The 13,561-nt window shown below is 52.1% G+C and overlaps 5 protein-coding genes across 5 annotated transcripts; 4 read left to right on the top strand and 1 right to left on the bottom strand.

The window, feature by feature from the left end:
- Positions 1–317: 317 nt before the first annotated feature.
- On the top strand, positions 318–2,360 carry BBA_04543 (methionyl-tRNA synthetase; the record flags this gene model as incomplete). The annotated part of the gene is made up of 2 exons (XM_008599640.1): positions 318–503; positions 564–2,360. 2 exons carry the CDS (start codon positions 318–320, stop codon positions 2,358–2,360), a joined length of 1,983 nt encoding a protein of 660 aa, XP_008597862.1.
- Positions 2,361–2,846: 486 nt separating this feature from the next.
- Positions 2,847–4,277, top strand: BBA_04542 (DNA-directed RNA polymerase III complex subunit Rpc37; the record flags this gene model as incomplete). Its single annotated transcript, XM_008599639.1, has 2 exons — positions 2,847–3,450; positions 3,547–4,277. The coding sequence occupies 2 exons, from the start codon at positions 2,847–2,849 to the stop codon at positions 4,275–4,277; spliced, it is 1,335 nt and encodes a 444-aa protein (XP_008597861.1).
- Positions 4,278–5,065: 788 nt separating this feature from the next.
- On the bottom strand, positions 5,066–7,552 carry BBA_04541 (topoisomerase II-associated protein PAT1; the record flags this gene model as incomplete). Its single annotated transcript, XM_008599638.1, has 1 exon — positions 5,066–7,552. One exon carries the CDS (start codon positions 7,550–7,552, stop codon positions 5,066–5,068), a length of 2,487 nt encoding a protein of 828 aa, XP_008597860.1.
- A 2,902-nt stretch (positions 7,553–10,454) lies between these two features.
- On the top strand, positions 10,455–11,397 carry BBA_04540 (Ras family protein; the record flags this gene model as incomplete). Its single annotated transcript, XM_008599637.1, has 5 exons — positions 10,455–10,475; positions 10,557–10,569; positions 10,668–11,057; positions 11,124–11,204; positions 11,264–11,397. The coding sequence occupies 5 exons, from the start codon at positions 10,455–10,457 to the stop codon at positions 11,395–11,397; spliced, it is 639 nt and encodes a 212-aa protein (XP_008597859.1).
- Positions 11,398–12,050: 653 nt separating this feature from the next.
- On the top strand, positions 12,051–13,112 carry BBA_04539 (ribosome biogenesis protein Brx1; the record flags this gene model as incomplete). Its single annotated transcript, XM_008599636.1, has 3 exons — positions 12,051–12,172; positions 12,237–12,454; positions 12,511–13,112. 3 exons carry the CDS (start codon positions 12,051–12,053, stop codon positions 13,110–13,112), a joined length of 942 nt encoding a protein of 313 aa, XP_008597858.1.
- Between the last annotated feature and the right edge of the window lie 449 nt (positions 13,113–13,561).

Here is a 13,561-nt window from a genome sequence, read left to right as displayed (position 1 = left end):
TGTTTTTGAGTTATATTGCGTCATGTCTTGCAGCGCCGCTTGACCAATTATGTAGCTAAACGAAATTTGTTGCTTGCCAGGCAAAGGGCTCGCATGTCAATATTGTACCATCACCCCGCCATCGCTCCAAGTTCTTCTGACTCACCCCACCATCCAATTGCGACTTTGCAGTTATTATAACCTTGCCTTGCATCCACCTGATTGATTTCTGACGGTCCAATCCTGCCTTGACAATACACCTGGACGTATCCATTAAAGCATCTTTCTAAGTCGGAGCGTTATCGCACTCAACCTACGCCGAAGACGGCAGCTTAAAAATGGCAACCACCACAAAGCCCATCCTTCCGGTGGAAGGCAAGCGAAACGTCTTGGTCACCAGCGCTCTCCCCTACTCCAACAACCTGCCACATCTGGGCAACGTCATCGGCAGTGTTCTGTCGGCCGATCTTTATGCACGTTACTGCAGAGCCAGAGGATACCAGACTCTATATGTCTGCGGCACTGTAAGTACTTCAACGCTTGCATCATGTGCTCACAAGAGCCCGCGCTGACGAGGGATCAAGGATCAATACGGCACTGCCACTGAGACAAAGGCCCTAGAGGAAGGCACTGATCCTGCCACTCTCTGCGCCAAGTATCATGCTCTTCACAAGTCCATCTACGACTGGTTTCGCATCGACTTTGACATCTTTGACAAGACACCAACCGAACATCAGACCGACATCGTACAAGACATTTTTGCGAAGCTCTGGAAGAATGGATACATCTACGAAGATGAGACCATTCAGCCGTTTTGCCCCGTCGAGACTCACAATACCTTCCTTGCTGACCGTTTCGTCGAGGGCGAGTGCTCCATCTGTGGTGACAAAGGCGCCCGCGGTGACCAGTGCGATGCCTGCGGCTCCATTCTTGATCCTCTCAAGCCCGAAGAGAAGGAAGTTCCCGAGGGAGAGGCCATTGATGAAGTTAAAGCTACTGGCTGGCTGGTTAACCCTCGCTGCAAGGTCGACGGCGCAACCCCCGAGGCCCGCAAGACGAAGCACCTGTACCTGAAGCTCGATGATATCGCCGAGCAGTTAAAATCCTGGTACAAAACCACCGCAGATAACGGCTGGAGCGGCAACGCCAAATCCATCACCCAAGCTTGGATTGACAAGGGTCTCAAGCCTCGCGCCATCTCGCGTGATCTTAAATGGGGTGTCCCGATCCCTAGCGTTGAGGGCTTGAACGTCGAGGATTATGCTCGCAAGGTTTTTTACGTCTGGTTTGACGCCTGCATTGGCTATATCTCCATCACAAAGACATATACCGATGGTAACAATCGTGACGGCAAGAACTGGGAGAAGTGGTGGAAGAACCCTGAGAATGTCCAGCTTATGCAGTTCCAGGGTAAGGACAATGTTGGTTTCCACAGCATTGTTTTCCCCTCCTCGTTACTTGGTACCAAGGAGAAATGGACCAAGGTGCACAGGATCTCTGCCACCGAGTATCTCAACTATGAGAATGGAAAGTTCTCCAAGTCTCGCGGTATCGGTGTCTTTGGCAACAACGCCAAGGATACCGGTATCGACCCGGATATCTGGCGTTGGTATCTGCTTTCTCGTCGTCCCGAACTAGCTGATTCCGAGTTCAAATGGGAGGAATTTATCGATGGCAACAACAACGAACTACTCAAGAATGTTGGCAATTTTATTCAACGCACTCTGAAGTTCTGTGTTGCCAAGATGGATAGCACCGTTCCCGCTGCTTCATTCAGCAATGAACTCATTGACTCGCACAAGTCGGCAACTAATCAGATACTTGCCTCCTATATTGGCCACCAGGAGGCCAACAAGATGCGCAGCGGCATCTCCGACATTCTCTCCCTTTCTGGTCTCGGCAACAAGTTCCTCCAGGACAATGGCCTAAACAACAAGCTTCTAGTGGAGGAACCCGAGCGCTGCAACGCGGTCATAAATGTTGCCATTAACCACGTGCACCTCTTGGCTGGCCTTCTGTACCCCTACATGCCCACTACGGCGGAGTCCATCTTCAAACAGCTTGGCCAGAAGCCTGATCCGTTTATTCCTGATGTCTTTGATTTCGTCGCCGTTCCAGTTGGTCACAAGATTGGCACTCCTGAGCCTCTGTTCTCCATCATCCCTGCTGCCAAGCTTGATGAGTGGCGTGATGCCTACGGTGGTGAAGAGCTGAAGAGGCAGAAGGCTATCGACGCTGAGAAGGCTGCAGCAAAGAAGGCCAAGAAGCTTGCTGATAAGGAAAGAAAGGCAGCTAAGAAGGCTGGGGCCGCCGACACGAAGGCGAATGAAACAACCGCTTCTGCTGATGTTTCCAAGCTGACTTTAGAGGAAAAGAAATAGACATGAAAAGTTGTAGCATAATTGATAGAAAAGATATGGATTTGGAGTCTGGGGGTGACGGGAAAGTTTTAACGATCATAGCGCAGTGGCGCAGAATTATATCCATATATCCAATGCCTAGCGGCGAATCAAAATCGAAAGAGCTCTAAGTATTTAAAAAGTGATTCTCAAACCACAAATATATTTGTTCTTATAATTCCAGACAGTTTGTGACAGAGCGCTGTATCAAATGTCGAGGTTGTAGGTAGGCGATAAGATAAGAGCTCGAAATTTCTCCAAAAGAGCACCCCACCATGAGTGTCGGTTCTACCCAAACTTTCTGGCTTCACCTTGGACCAGCAACTTTTTTTCACTCTTTCACAGAACACTCACGTTTGATCAATCTCTAAGCACACTATTTGAAATCAGAGATACAGATCAGTTTCATCGAAGCGCAATCCACTGGAGAATACTTTCAAGGGCGAAGCCTCACCAGCGCCGCTCGTCATGAGCACCACATACGGCGACGATGCCATTGACGTCGACATTCCTGACGCGCCTCCCGCGCCCTTTCCTCGCGCCGAAACCGCCCACATGAACGACGATTCCGCCGGCCCCGGCGCCGCCGACGACGACGATCCCATCACCGCCTCGTACCCCGTATTCCTGAACCCCGCGCTGCCGCTGGGCCGCCGCCTGCTGGTGCTGCAGCAGCCGAACCGAACCGACGAGAACGGCGGGGCGCGGGCGCCTCCCTCGGAGCTGCGGCTCAAGGCCGTGTCAGGCATGGTCGAGGTGGACATGCCGCTCGACTACAACGAGGCGTACGACCGCGACAAGGGCCTGCGCTGGGGACGCACGCTGCAGACGTCGATGGCGGCCAAGAATGGCGGCAGCCATGGCCTCGCGGGTGGATTCGGCTTTGGCGCGGTGCAGCAGCGCGGGAGCGGTGCTGCTGCTGCTGGGCGGAGGAGGAACGAGGTGGATGCGGAGGATCTGATTGACTGGAATGAGGCGATTCGGCAGGACAAGGTGCTGAGGACGCAGACGCTGGGAGGGCAGTACCCGGACGCGGACGAGGTGCAGTACATGGTTGGGGTTTTTCAAGGCAGTACGTTTTGCTCTCCTTCCTCGTAACATGAGGTTACACACGCGGCGATGTCCGATGGTTCTGTTGCTAACGTATTTTGTTTTTCTTTGGTGGTAGATGATTTGCACCTGACGCCCGTCTCGTCACTAGTGCACCTCCGGCCGCAGCTGCACCACCTCGACGCCGCCACGCAGCAGGAGCGTCAGGCCGCGGCCAAGGAAGCCGGTGCGGGTGGTGCGGGCGGAACAGGCTCCGGTGGCGCCGGAGGCACCGGCGGTCCCGGGGCTGGCGGTCCCGGCCCGCGCGCCATCCACATGAGTATCAAGACGACGGCCGACGGCGAGACGGTGACGACGGAGACGATTGCCGACCGCCTGCGCTCCGTGCAGGGCGAGCCCTGGCGCAAGATGCGCTACACCGACGAAAACGAAGAGGCCGCGTGGGAGGTGTACAACGAGAGCCTGTTCCTCAACGCCAAGCACAACAATAACACAACAGCCACCGAGACGACGTCAGGCAAGAAGAAGGCGGCCGAGGATCTGCCGCCGCCACAAGAATCGCTAGAAGGCGCCGTGTCGACTTTTGCGTCCAAGTGGGGGAGCGACCAGCTACTCGAGGCCGTCAGCGGCATCAAGAAGCCGGAGCCCGTCGTTATGGTGCCGCCTCCGGCCAAGGTGGCAGAGGCAAAGGCGGCCGAGGCAAAAGCGAAGCTGGACGCCAAGGAGAAGCAGACGGCCGAGGCGCAGACCGCGGCGGCGGCGGCGGCGGAAGAGACGAGGAGGCCAAAAAGAGCTCCTCGAGGCGGTGGTGGGTTGGGCACGGCCAAGCGTACGACTAGGGCCAAGTAGATTTGGGGTCATGCGGCGGCGAATAGATTCGTTGTATATACTGTTTTCCTCGGTGCAATGGTAGCGAAATGATGACATTTGCATATGAATACATGAAAAGATGTTAAGCCTTTCGGGACATGTCACTGTGGACAAAAAAACGACATTTTGCCTTCGACTTTGATTTCCTTATTCCCGTCTGTATAGGTTTTGTTAGATGAATAATGTAAGCAAAAAAATTATAGAGGAAATCGTGACGATAAGAATCGTTACGAAAGACAATACAAGTGCGTAGACTTGTTCAATCTACAGCCTTTCCATTAGCTGCAGCACTCTTGTCTCGCTGACGTTCGTCTCCATGCTCTTTCTTTGCATTCCAGCCCGGTTCATATGATACAACTCTGCAGAGAAAACTGGCGATCATACTCTCGATTCAGTTCCCCAATATGAAAGATACGCAAGGATAGATACGCAAGTCCAAAGACCAAATGAAAACGAAGCAGCCGAAAAAATGATGTAACCAACACTCAAAATCTCTCTTTGCCCTCGACCAGCTAAAACATCTCGCCATTATCTGCAGTATCGTCAAAAGGAAGTGCAAATGTCGTCGTCACGGCCGTATGGTTCGTAAAGGAGGTGCAGGGCAGTCAAACATAGGTGTAGTAAAGCCCGAGGGGACTCTCTGTCCAGCCCAAGCTTTCTCCGTTTGATCCCAAGCATGTCAAAAAAAAAAAAAAAATTCTCTGTGCGCCCGAGTGCTGTATCAAAAACGTGTACGTGTGAAAACATATCAGAACATGTAATGCAGTTCACTGCAAGAGTTCCACATCGAGGCCAATGGCTCTCATGAACAGGTTGACACTGGCCAGGCGCTCAGTGGCCATGGCAGGTGGCAGAGTCTTGGACAAGGAGACGGTGTCGAGGACACGGTCCTTGACAGCCAGGACCAGGCGCGTCTGCTGGTCGTGGTTCGCACTGACACCCATAGCAGCAAGGAACTGCCATACATAGACGTCAATGCCGGCGTTAACGCTGCCCGGAAACATGTAGGGAAGCGAGGACTCAAGACGCCCGAAAAGGATATCAAAAGTCTGCTCCCACTTCTCCCATTGCTCGGCGCTTCCAGCATTGGTCTGCTTGAGCAGAACAGATCGGCTCAGAATCAGAGTGAGCATAGAGACACCAATGCGTGTTCTGGCGATCAGATCCAGGTTCAGCTTGGTGGCAATCAGGTTGAGAACGCCATCGACGATATCTAGACCAGTATCGTTGAAGTATTGCATGAGTGATGGCATGACAGTCGAAAGGAAAAGCTCAATATTCTCGCGCATTCTCGAGTTGAGAGTGGTATCGTCATCGGTAACAGCGGCTCCCTGAACCACATCAAGCTGATCAAGGTGGTACACAATCATAGTTAAGATGGTAGTGCGCTGCTCGAAGCTGAGATGGGGAAAGATGCGAGGAATGGCCTTCTTACCTTTAGCACAAGATAAGAAGGCGATGAAAGGGTGAGGCACGGTAGCGCCAATGGGTTCGTGAACCTTGAGCTCTTCCCAGAGTTTGCCATTGAGAGCCTCAAGCTCGGCAGTCCATTCGCGGTGCCTCGCTTCCAACTCGGGCTCGGCAGGGCCATGGCTGGGAGGAGGAAGGACTCTGACGTGGTCTTCGAGCTTCATGAGAGTATCATAGACACGCTCAACGTTACGCAGAATGGTCTTGCGGTTGGGGCCAGTATCAGGGTTTCGACCGGTAGTAGGCCGAGGGGACTCAGTCTCCTTTCTTTGAATGTTGAGGAGAGGCTTAGGAGTCTTGGCGTTGCTGAACGAAATTTTACCAAGACTACCAGCAATCACCAGCTGGGGGTTTTTGGGCTTGTTCTTGGCGGCCTCGACAGCTCTCTGGACCTGTTGCTCCATGCGCTGAATGTGGTTCTCAGCCGGGCGGCCGTGCCGACGCGGTCCGTGGCGGCTGCCAGTCTGAAACAGGTAAGTTTGGGCAAAGTTGCTAAGAGGCTGGCTAGGATTTTGTCTCTGTCCGGCACGGATGTGGCTGTAGACTTGGTAATAAAAGTCCTCAGCTATAGAAGTGTCGCCAGACTGCTCAGCAGGGTTACCGGTAGCAGCAATTAGCTGCTGCAGCTGGATGCGAGTGATAAAGTTTTTGTCCTGAGGAGTCATTACGCCATTATCCTTCGACAGAAGCCAAATCTTGTGGTTGCGCTTGGCGCGTTTGGTTTCTTGATCCAAGAAGGCTGCCTTTTCATCCTCGGACATGCCAGAAAGCTGAGGATGATTGTACAAATGCTGCATAGGGCCGGGACCGCTGGGGGTTCTTCCATGCTGTTGACCAATAAAAGCGGCACGCTGAGCATCACCGGAGAGCCTGTTTGGGTTCTGCAGTATTTGTGTCGGATGGGCGTGCTGGCGCAGGAACTGTTCCTCGGTAAGAATCTGGCGCTGATGAGGAGGCTCCTGCCCAGACTGAGGGCGCTGAAGAATAGTAACAGGCTGCCCTTGTGGAGGCCCTTGTTGGTGATACTGCGCCGGGGAAGGAGGCATCTGCGGCTGTCCGGGGTAGTAGCCGGTATTCGCCTGTGGGTATACGTGAGTAGACTGCTGGGCGGGAGCGGGCTGCTGCGCATGAGCGGCAGGATTGGATTCAGATCGCATAGCCGCCTCAACCTCTTCCAGGCTCAGAATTTTGCGGCTCTTTGATGACGTCTCGGGAGCAGGAGCGGCCTTGGGAGGGCCAATGCCCCAAATGCTCTGGTCGACATGTAGATCCGGAATGGGTTCTGCAACATGATACTTTTCATAGCCAGTGCGGGCAGGCGCTTGACGATACTGTTCTGGTTGGTACTGCTGATGTTGGTATTGCTGCTGGTACTGCTGCTGTTGTTGCTGCTGGGGAGCAAGATGAGGGTCAGAGGGAGGCTGAGCAGTGTGACCCTGAGGAACATTAGACCTGGCGGTCGGTTGCTGGCGGTTGAAACGGAGGTGCTCTTCCTCAATTGCATCGGAAACCTTGGCAGTCTGACCGAAGAAGTCGAAGTCTTTGCCAACCTTCGGTGCTGCGACTACATCACCACCACCACTGTCACCGCCGAAGGTGTCGTCGTTGAATGCATCGTCAGCATCGTCAAGCTGATCGCCAAGACCATCGTAAGTATCTTCAAAGTCAAGTGCATCGTCGGCACCGGTATTGCCACCGGAGAGACCAGCAAAGGGATCATGAGCTTGAGAGAAGCCCGGCGCAGCAGCGTTGTGACCGCTTGTATCGAAACCGAAGAATGACATGGTTGTATCGAAATTGTTGTGCCGAGTGTGTGATGTACTGAACAGACTGCGTTAGTTGCGAGTTGTCGTCGTAGCAGCGTGGCAAGTCGTGCTGGCGCATCACCGAAGCGCAGCGCAATGAAGGTGGGCACGTTTCCAAAATGTACACAGAAGATCGCCAGGCCGATTTGATGGCATGAGAACGTACCACTAGGGGGTTGTTGCGAAAATGACAGCTGTAGCAGAGACGCACAAATCTAACATGGTGTGTGATGGCAGCCAGACTAGAGACGGCGGCGGCGCAAACAACTGCTTGGCACAAGAAAATGCAGCGCAGTGAAGTATGACTCCAAAACGAAGCAAAGCAGAGATTTCAGTGGCCAGAGAGGTAGGGACTCTGCTCGAGCGAGGATGCAGGGTGCCTTTACGCTGTTGCGAAGGTGAGGGAGGAACTGACGTTGTGCAAATCTCCCCACTCTGGCAAATTCCGGCTACGGAAGTCCAGAGGAGTTTGAGTCACGTGACGAGTCTGGCTTGGCTGCCCTGGAATTACTTAGGTTGGGCAAACGTTGCTTTGTCACTAGAAATGACGGAAAAGAAAGACGAGGCTTCTGTAGACTCTTAATTCATTTATGTGTTTCTGAAGGTATTTCATACATTAGGTCTTCCCGTCTACCGCATAATTGGTAGCTACAGAGTCGTCATCGCAACCGGGTTTATACCGTGTAAATCGACTCTGCCGGTAGTTTGTCTTGGGATGCAAAGACCAAAGTATCATTAAAAGATCTTCCTAGGCCGGTTTTCTTTTCCTCTCTCCCAAGACAAAATCGGTGAGAGTTCAGCAACGAACCAGTGATCCTGACGATAGGTTGGCTGAGGCCTATACTTCCGAGGACCCAGCCAACGGGCCTACACGCCGAACGCCCACCACCTTGTGGCTGATCAAAACTTCTCAGAATGGCAATTCTCAAGAAAATTATGATTTTGGCATTAGATTTGCCTCTGTCACGAGCTCGAGGCCAAATAAGACCCAGACGTTCCCAAGTCGATGGATTGAGCTACCATACAAACATAATATTCAAATTTTAGCATTGCATCTTATATATATGTCCGATAAAACTTGCCGCGGTGAATGTGTGCTACAGTATCTCGTGTCGAGACAGTATTGCCCGGTAAACTAAGTCTCACCTATTGTGTTTTTAGTGACAGCTCGCGTGAAGCGCTGCCGAAGTCAAGACGAGGGGCGCTCGCTGAAGTGCAATTTCGTGATGAATGTCCAATGGTGCCACAACTTGTGATATCGCAACACATGGTGGCTAGGTAACTGTCATCGAGGATAGACGAACCACTATCAATTGTTGAGAAAATGGTTACAAACGCGGCGCATCTGCGAACTGCTGGAAGTAAGATGCCAAGCTGCACTGCTCTTGAACAAGCCTGGTCCCTGTTGCAAATGAGCATGCCGGGATAAGTAATTGCACCGAATCTATGTGCACTCACTCCGGGAAAATGCCCTGTAAAACAATTGCTATTCGCAGCACGTGTCTGTAGCTGCTGTGCAACGGGGGACGGTGTCATTGGCGCGTATCACGGCGCGAGGTCAATGCAGACGAGACAACCACTTGCGTACAACAGCACAGGCTGAGTAGTTTTTGGGCGGTAAAGTAAACTGTATGGAAATGTTTCCTGCTATGAATGGGAACCACGCAGTATGAAGGGTTGTTTGGAGAGATGGAGGTGAAAATGTTGGATGGGACTGGGCAACTGGACATCTGTAGAACGGTAGACCAATGGTGAGGCTTCTTTGTGACTGTTCGTGATATTGGACCGTATAGTTAAAATTCTGTCGATAAGCTACATCTACCCGGAGCTGGTGAATGGACTTGATGAAATTGCCAGTGAATGCTGGTCCTAGCTGGCAGCTGGCTGTCTCTAGGTAGGCATCTAAATAGCTATGATCCCGGGGATGAACTGTAGGTAGCCGGCTGCCCGGCTCGAAAACTCGGGCATCGCAAGTGCTAACAACGTAAGGATGGTGGAATTCCAAAAGCTGGGAGAGAAGCACGGTTGGCGCTGGCGGAACGCGCAATCGCACAGTCGGCTTCGAAGTGAATATAGGCATGTAAGGAGATAGTTAGGTAGGTACCTACGCGGGAGGGGGGGATTTTCTGACATAGGTAGGTACCTACCTACCTAGGTAGCCCCTACGTTTGCAATCTCTCCTTGCTATCTAGTAATACTGTTAAGTCGCTTAGATATGTCATAGTACATCTATATTAACTTCTACATATGCTAGATGCTCTGATAGTCTTACTAGACAGTAAAAAGACATTTTTTACATGACAGCGTATTGTTGCTATGCTAAAAAAATACCCCTCGCGCGCGTAGGTAGGTATTATCCTTGATATAGTGTGCGTATCAGGTACTAAGGAAGGTAGTGGGGCCAAGCCTCTTACCTCCTTTGCCCGCACGCCCAACCGCCCAACCCGCTGTAAATGGTCCCAGCGGTCCCCCTCATGTAGGCCCCTCGTGCCCCTTGACAAGCCGCTGCCTGGAGTCGATTTGCGCCTCAAACCCCCTTCTTTGAGTCCTTGCCCTTGTTTCGCTGGCCCTGATTCTTGCCTGTGCGCTGTCAGCCTGGCGCTAATGTTCTGCATGGCTCTGCTATTCTCAGGGTTGTAACAGGTAACCCTCCACCATCTCGGGCTCTGATTAGGTCGTTTCCTGCCCCTCCAACCTTCTTCACTGCCCACCACCAAGGCTCCAGATATCCGTCCACAGGCAACATCGGTAGCCCCATTCGGCACCAGACCTCCCACTGGACCTTTGCAAAGCCGCGACTTCTCTCCTCCACATCCACACCACAACGTCACCGCAACCGCCTGCATACACGTCCGCTCACTCTCGCCGCAACACCGTAACCATGGCCAACGATGAATATGATGTACGTTTTCCCGCTTCGCCTCTCTCGCTTCATCGCTCTTCGTCCTTTTGGCAGCTCGTACTGACTTCGTCGCCCCACTAGTTTCTCTTCAAAGGTGCACTCAACAACCTCTCTTCCCCTGATTCGATTCCGCAGCTACCGGCTGCCATAGTTTCTACCCCGGCGCATCGCCACTGACATGCTCCTGTCTAGTCGTTTTGATCGGAGACTCTGGTGTTGGTAAATCCAACCTTCTCAGCCGTTTCACCCGCAACGAGTTCAACCTCGACTCCAAGTCCACCATCGGTGTCGAGTTCGCCACGCGCTCTATCCAGGTTGACTCAAAAACCATCAAGGCGCAAATCTGGGATACTGCTGGTCAGGAACGATACCGTGCCATCACCTCAGCCTACTACCGCGGCGCCGTCGGTGCGCTCCTCGTTTACGATATCAGCAAACATCAAACATACGAAAATGTCACGAGATGGCTAAAGGAGCTGCGCGACCACGCTGATGCCAACATCGTCATCATGCTTGTCGGCAACAAAAGCGATTTGCGACATCTGAGAGCTGTTCCCACCGAAGAAGCCAAGGCGTTTGCTAGTATGCTGACCTAGATCCCTCTGTCTTCCTTTACGCCACATCGGCCCAGCTGACCTCCCTTTTCAGGCGAAAACCACCTGTCCTTCATCGAAACTTCTGCCCTCGATGCCAGCAACGTCGAGCTTGCTTTCCAAAACATTCTCACTGGTGCGTGGAACCGATAGTTTCTCGCCATGGCGACGTGCAAGCTAACCCTCTACCTGCAGAAATCTACCGCATCGTTTCCAGCAAGGCTCTCGACAGTGGTGACGGAGCGCAGGCCACGATCGGTGCCGGAACCAACATTTCGCTGAGCAAGCCCGCGGACGACGATGCGTCCAAGGGCGGCAAGTGCTGCTAAACCTGATACACAGCTCGATATCTTGTCCTAGATACCAAAAGATTCGCCGCGGTGCGCTCATGATATTACGCCGTGTATGGAAATTTGGACGTACTGCCCAGGGAATGCAGCCGCGTTGATTTCGAATTTGTTCAAGTAGAAGGCGCAGTCACTTTGGCTTTCCTTTGTTTTTTGATGGTTGTCCAAGTTCTGATGCGTTTGACGATTGCTACCACGCCTTTCGTAACTAAAATGAAACTTCTAATGCCAAATCAAATCCGATTGTCAAACTCACCACTATTTACCATCGTTGTGCCTCGCTACGTTTTCCCGGCGCCGCCAACTTTCACTCAGACCGCTTTAGAGCCAGATTAGCCAAACACTGTGCGACTATGGAGGGTCAGGAGAGAGGTACTCGCTACTAGCAAATCACCGGTCGTGGGTCGACAAAGTGAGGTACCAGATACTTGACAGCCCAGAAACCCACTGTGCCACTCGTATGTAGCGATGAAGGTTAGGTAGTCCCGCGTTACGATAAGAAAGTCTTATCGGCCGGAGAAAGTCTTGCTCCGCCTAAAATTTTTGGCAGTGAGCCTACAAACTATTCTGAAGCGAAGCCTTTACTCGAGAGACCACATTCTCGCCGATTACTTTGCGACAAAGTACAGTACACAATGGCCGCCGTTTACAAGTCGCTTTCCAAGAGCAGCGCCCAAAAGCAGGATGCTCCCTCTTCTCACCCCAAAAAGAATAAGCAGCGAGTGTTGATTCTGTCGTCTCGCGGCGTAACATATAGGTGAGTTTTTCCCTCGCTGCGCGCTCGACTTTTCGCATGGGACCTGGCTCACAACAGTGATTAGGCATCGCCATCTTCTGAACGATATTGCAACCATGCTTCCTCATGGTCGAAAAGACGCCAAATTCGACTCCAAATCGCGACTGAACGAGCTCAACGAGCTCGCCGAGTTGTACAACTGCAACAATGTTCTCTTTTTTGAGGCGCGAAAAGGGCAGGATTTGTATATCTGGCTAAGCAAAGTTCCCAATGGACCTACCGTCAAGTTCCATCTGCAAAATTGTGAGTGGCATAGCGTTGTGTACTCAAATGGCAGCAAACTAATGGGTCTAACGCAGTGCACACCATGGAGGAGCTACACTTTACCGGCAATTGTCTAAAAGGCTCGAGGCCTCTCCTCTCTTTCGATGCCGCCTTCGATTCCGAGCCGCATCTCAAAGTCATCAAAGAATTGTTCTTCCACACATTCGGCGTTCCGGAGGGTGCTAGAAAATCCAAGCCTTTCATCGATCATGTCATGGGCTTCAGCGTTGTCGACGGCAAGATCTGGATCCGCAACTACCAAATAAACGAGAGCGAAGGTTCCCTTCTCGATTCTGAGGGCGACGCCAAGGACGCCAAGAAGAAGAGCAAAAAGGCCGCCGCGACCGGCAACAACCTCGAGATCAGCCTTGTGGAAATCGGACCCCGATTCGTCCTCACCCCGATCGTGATACAAGAGGGCTCCTTTGGCGGGCCCATAATCTATGAGAACAAGCAATTTGTCTCGCCGAACCAGGTCCGCGCCGACCTGCGCAGGTCCAAGGCCAGTCGCCACAACGCCAGGGTCGAGCAGACGGTTGGAAGATTGTCACGCAAGTCGGATCTTGGTCTGCGAACCAACGGAAGCAAACAGATAATGCCCGGTGACGACTTGGATAAGAGAAAGTTGTTTGCATAAACTACCTTTTGCATTTCATTTGCGGCGTTGGCGTTTTGCAATGCTTTTGTCGGGAAAAGAAGATGTAAACTGTGAATTAGCTTATTTCGCAAATGTGCAATACGAATTTTGACCAACTCAAAGTCTAGTTACTACTCATTGCGAATTGCGGTAATGTTATTGGAGACGCCAATGCGGCTTTGCGCCGGCAAAAAGCCGGTAGTTGTTTGCGCAACCGCGTCAATTTCCCAGTTGCTTAGGTGCCTATTATTTCTGCGGACTAAATTGTCTCCTATTTTACCCACGCGTATTCTTTCACTTTCATCATCCAGCACCTTGCCTGCAAGATCAGCAAAGAGAAATCTGCGTCATGCATCTTTCAGCGCCGCCGGCAGTAATGCCAGCTTCCAAATCACATATTATTACCAGCGCAATGGCGCACGACATCTCATGCTCCTTTTATAGCCCCA

This window comes from Beauveria bassiana, assembly GCF_000280675.1.
Source record: "Beauveria bassiana ARSEF 2860 unplaced genomic scaffold BBA_S00010, whole genome shotgun sequence".
In the NCBI taxonomy this organism is placed as follows: Eukaryota; Fungi; Ascomycota; class Sordariomycetes; order Hypocreales; family Cordycipitaceae; genus Beauveria; species Beauveria bassiana.
This window is presented reverse-complemented; position numbering and strand designations above follow the sequence as displayed.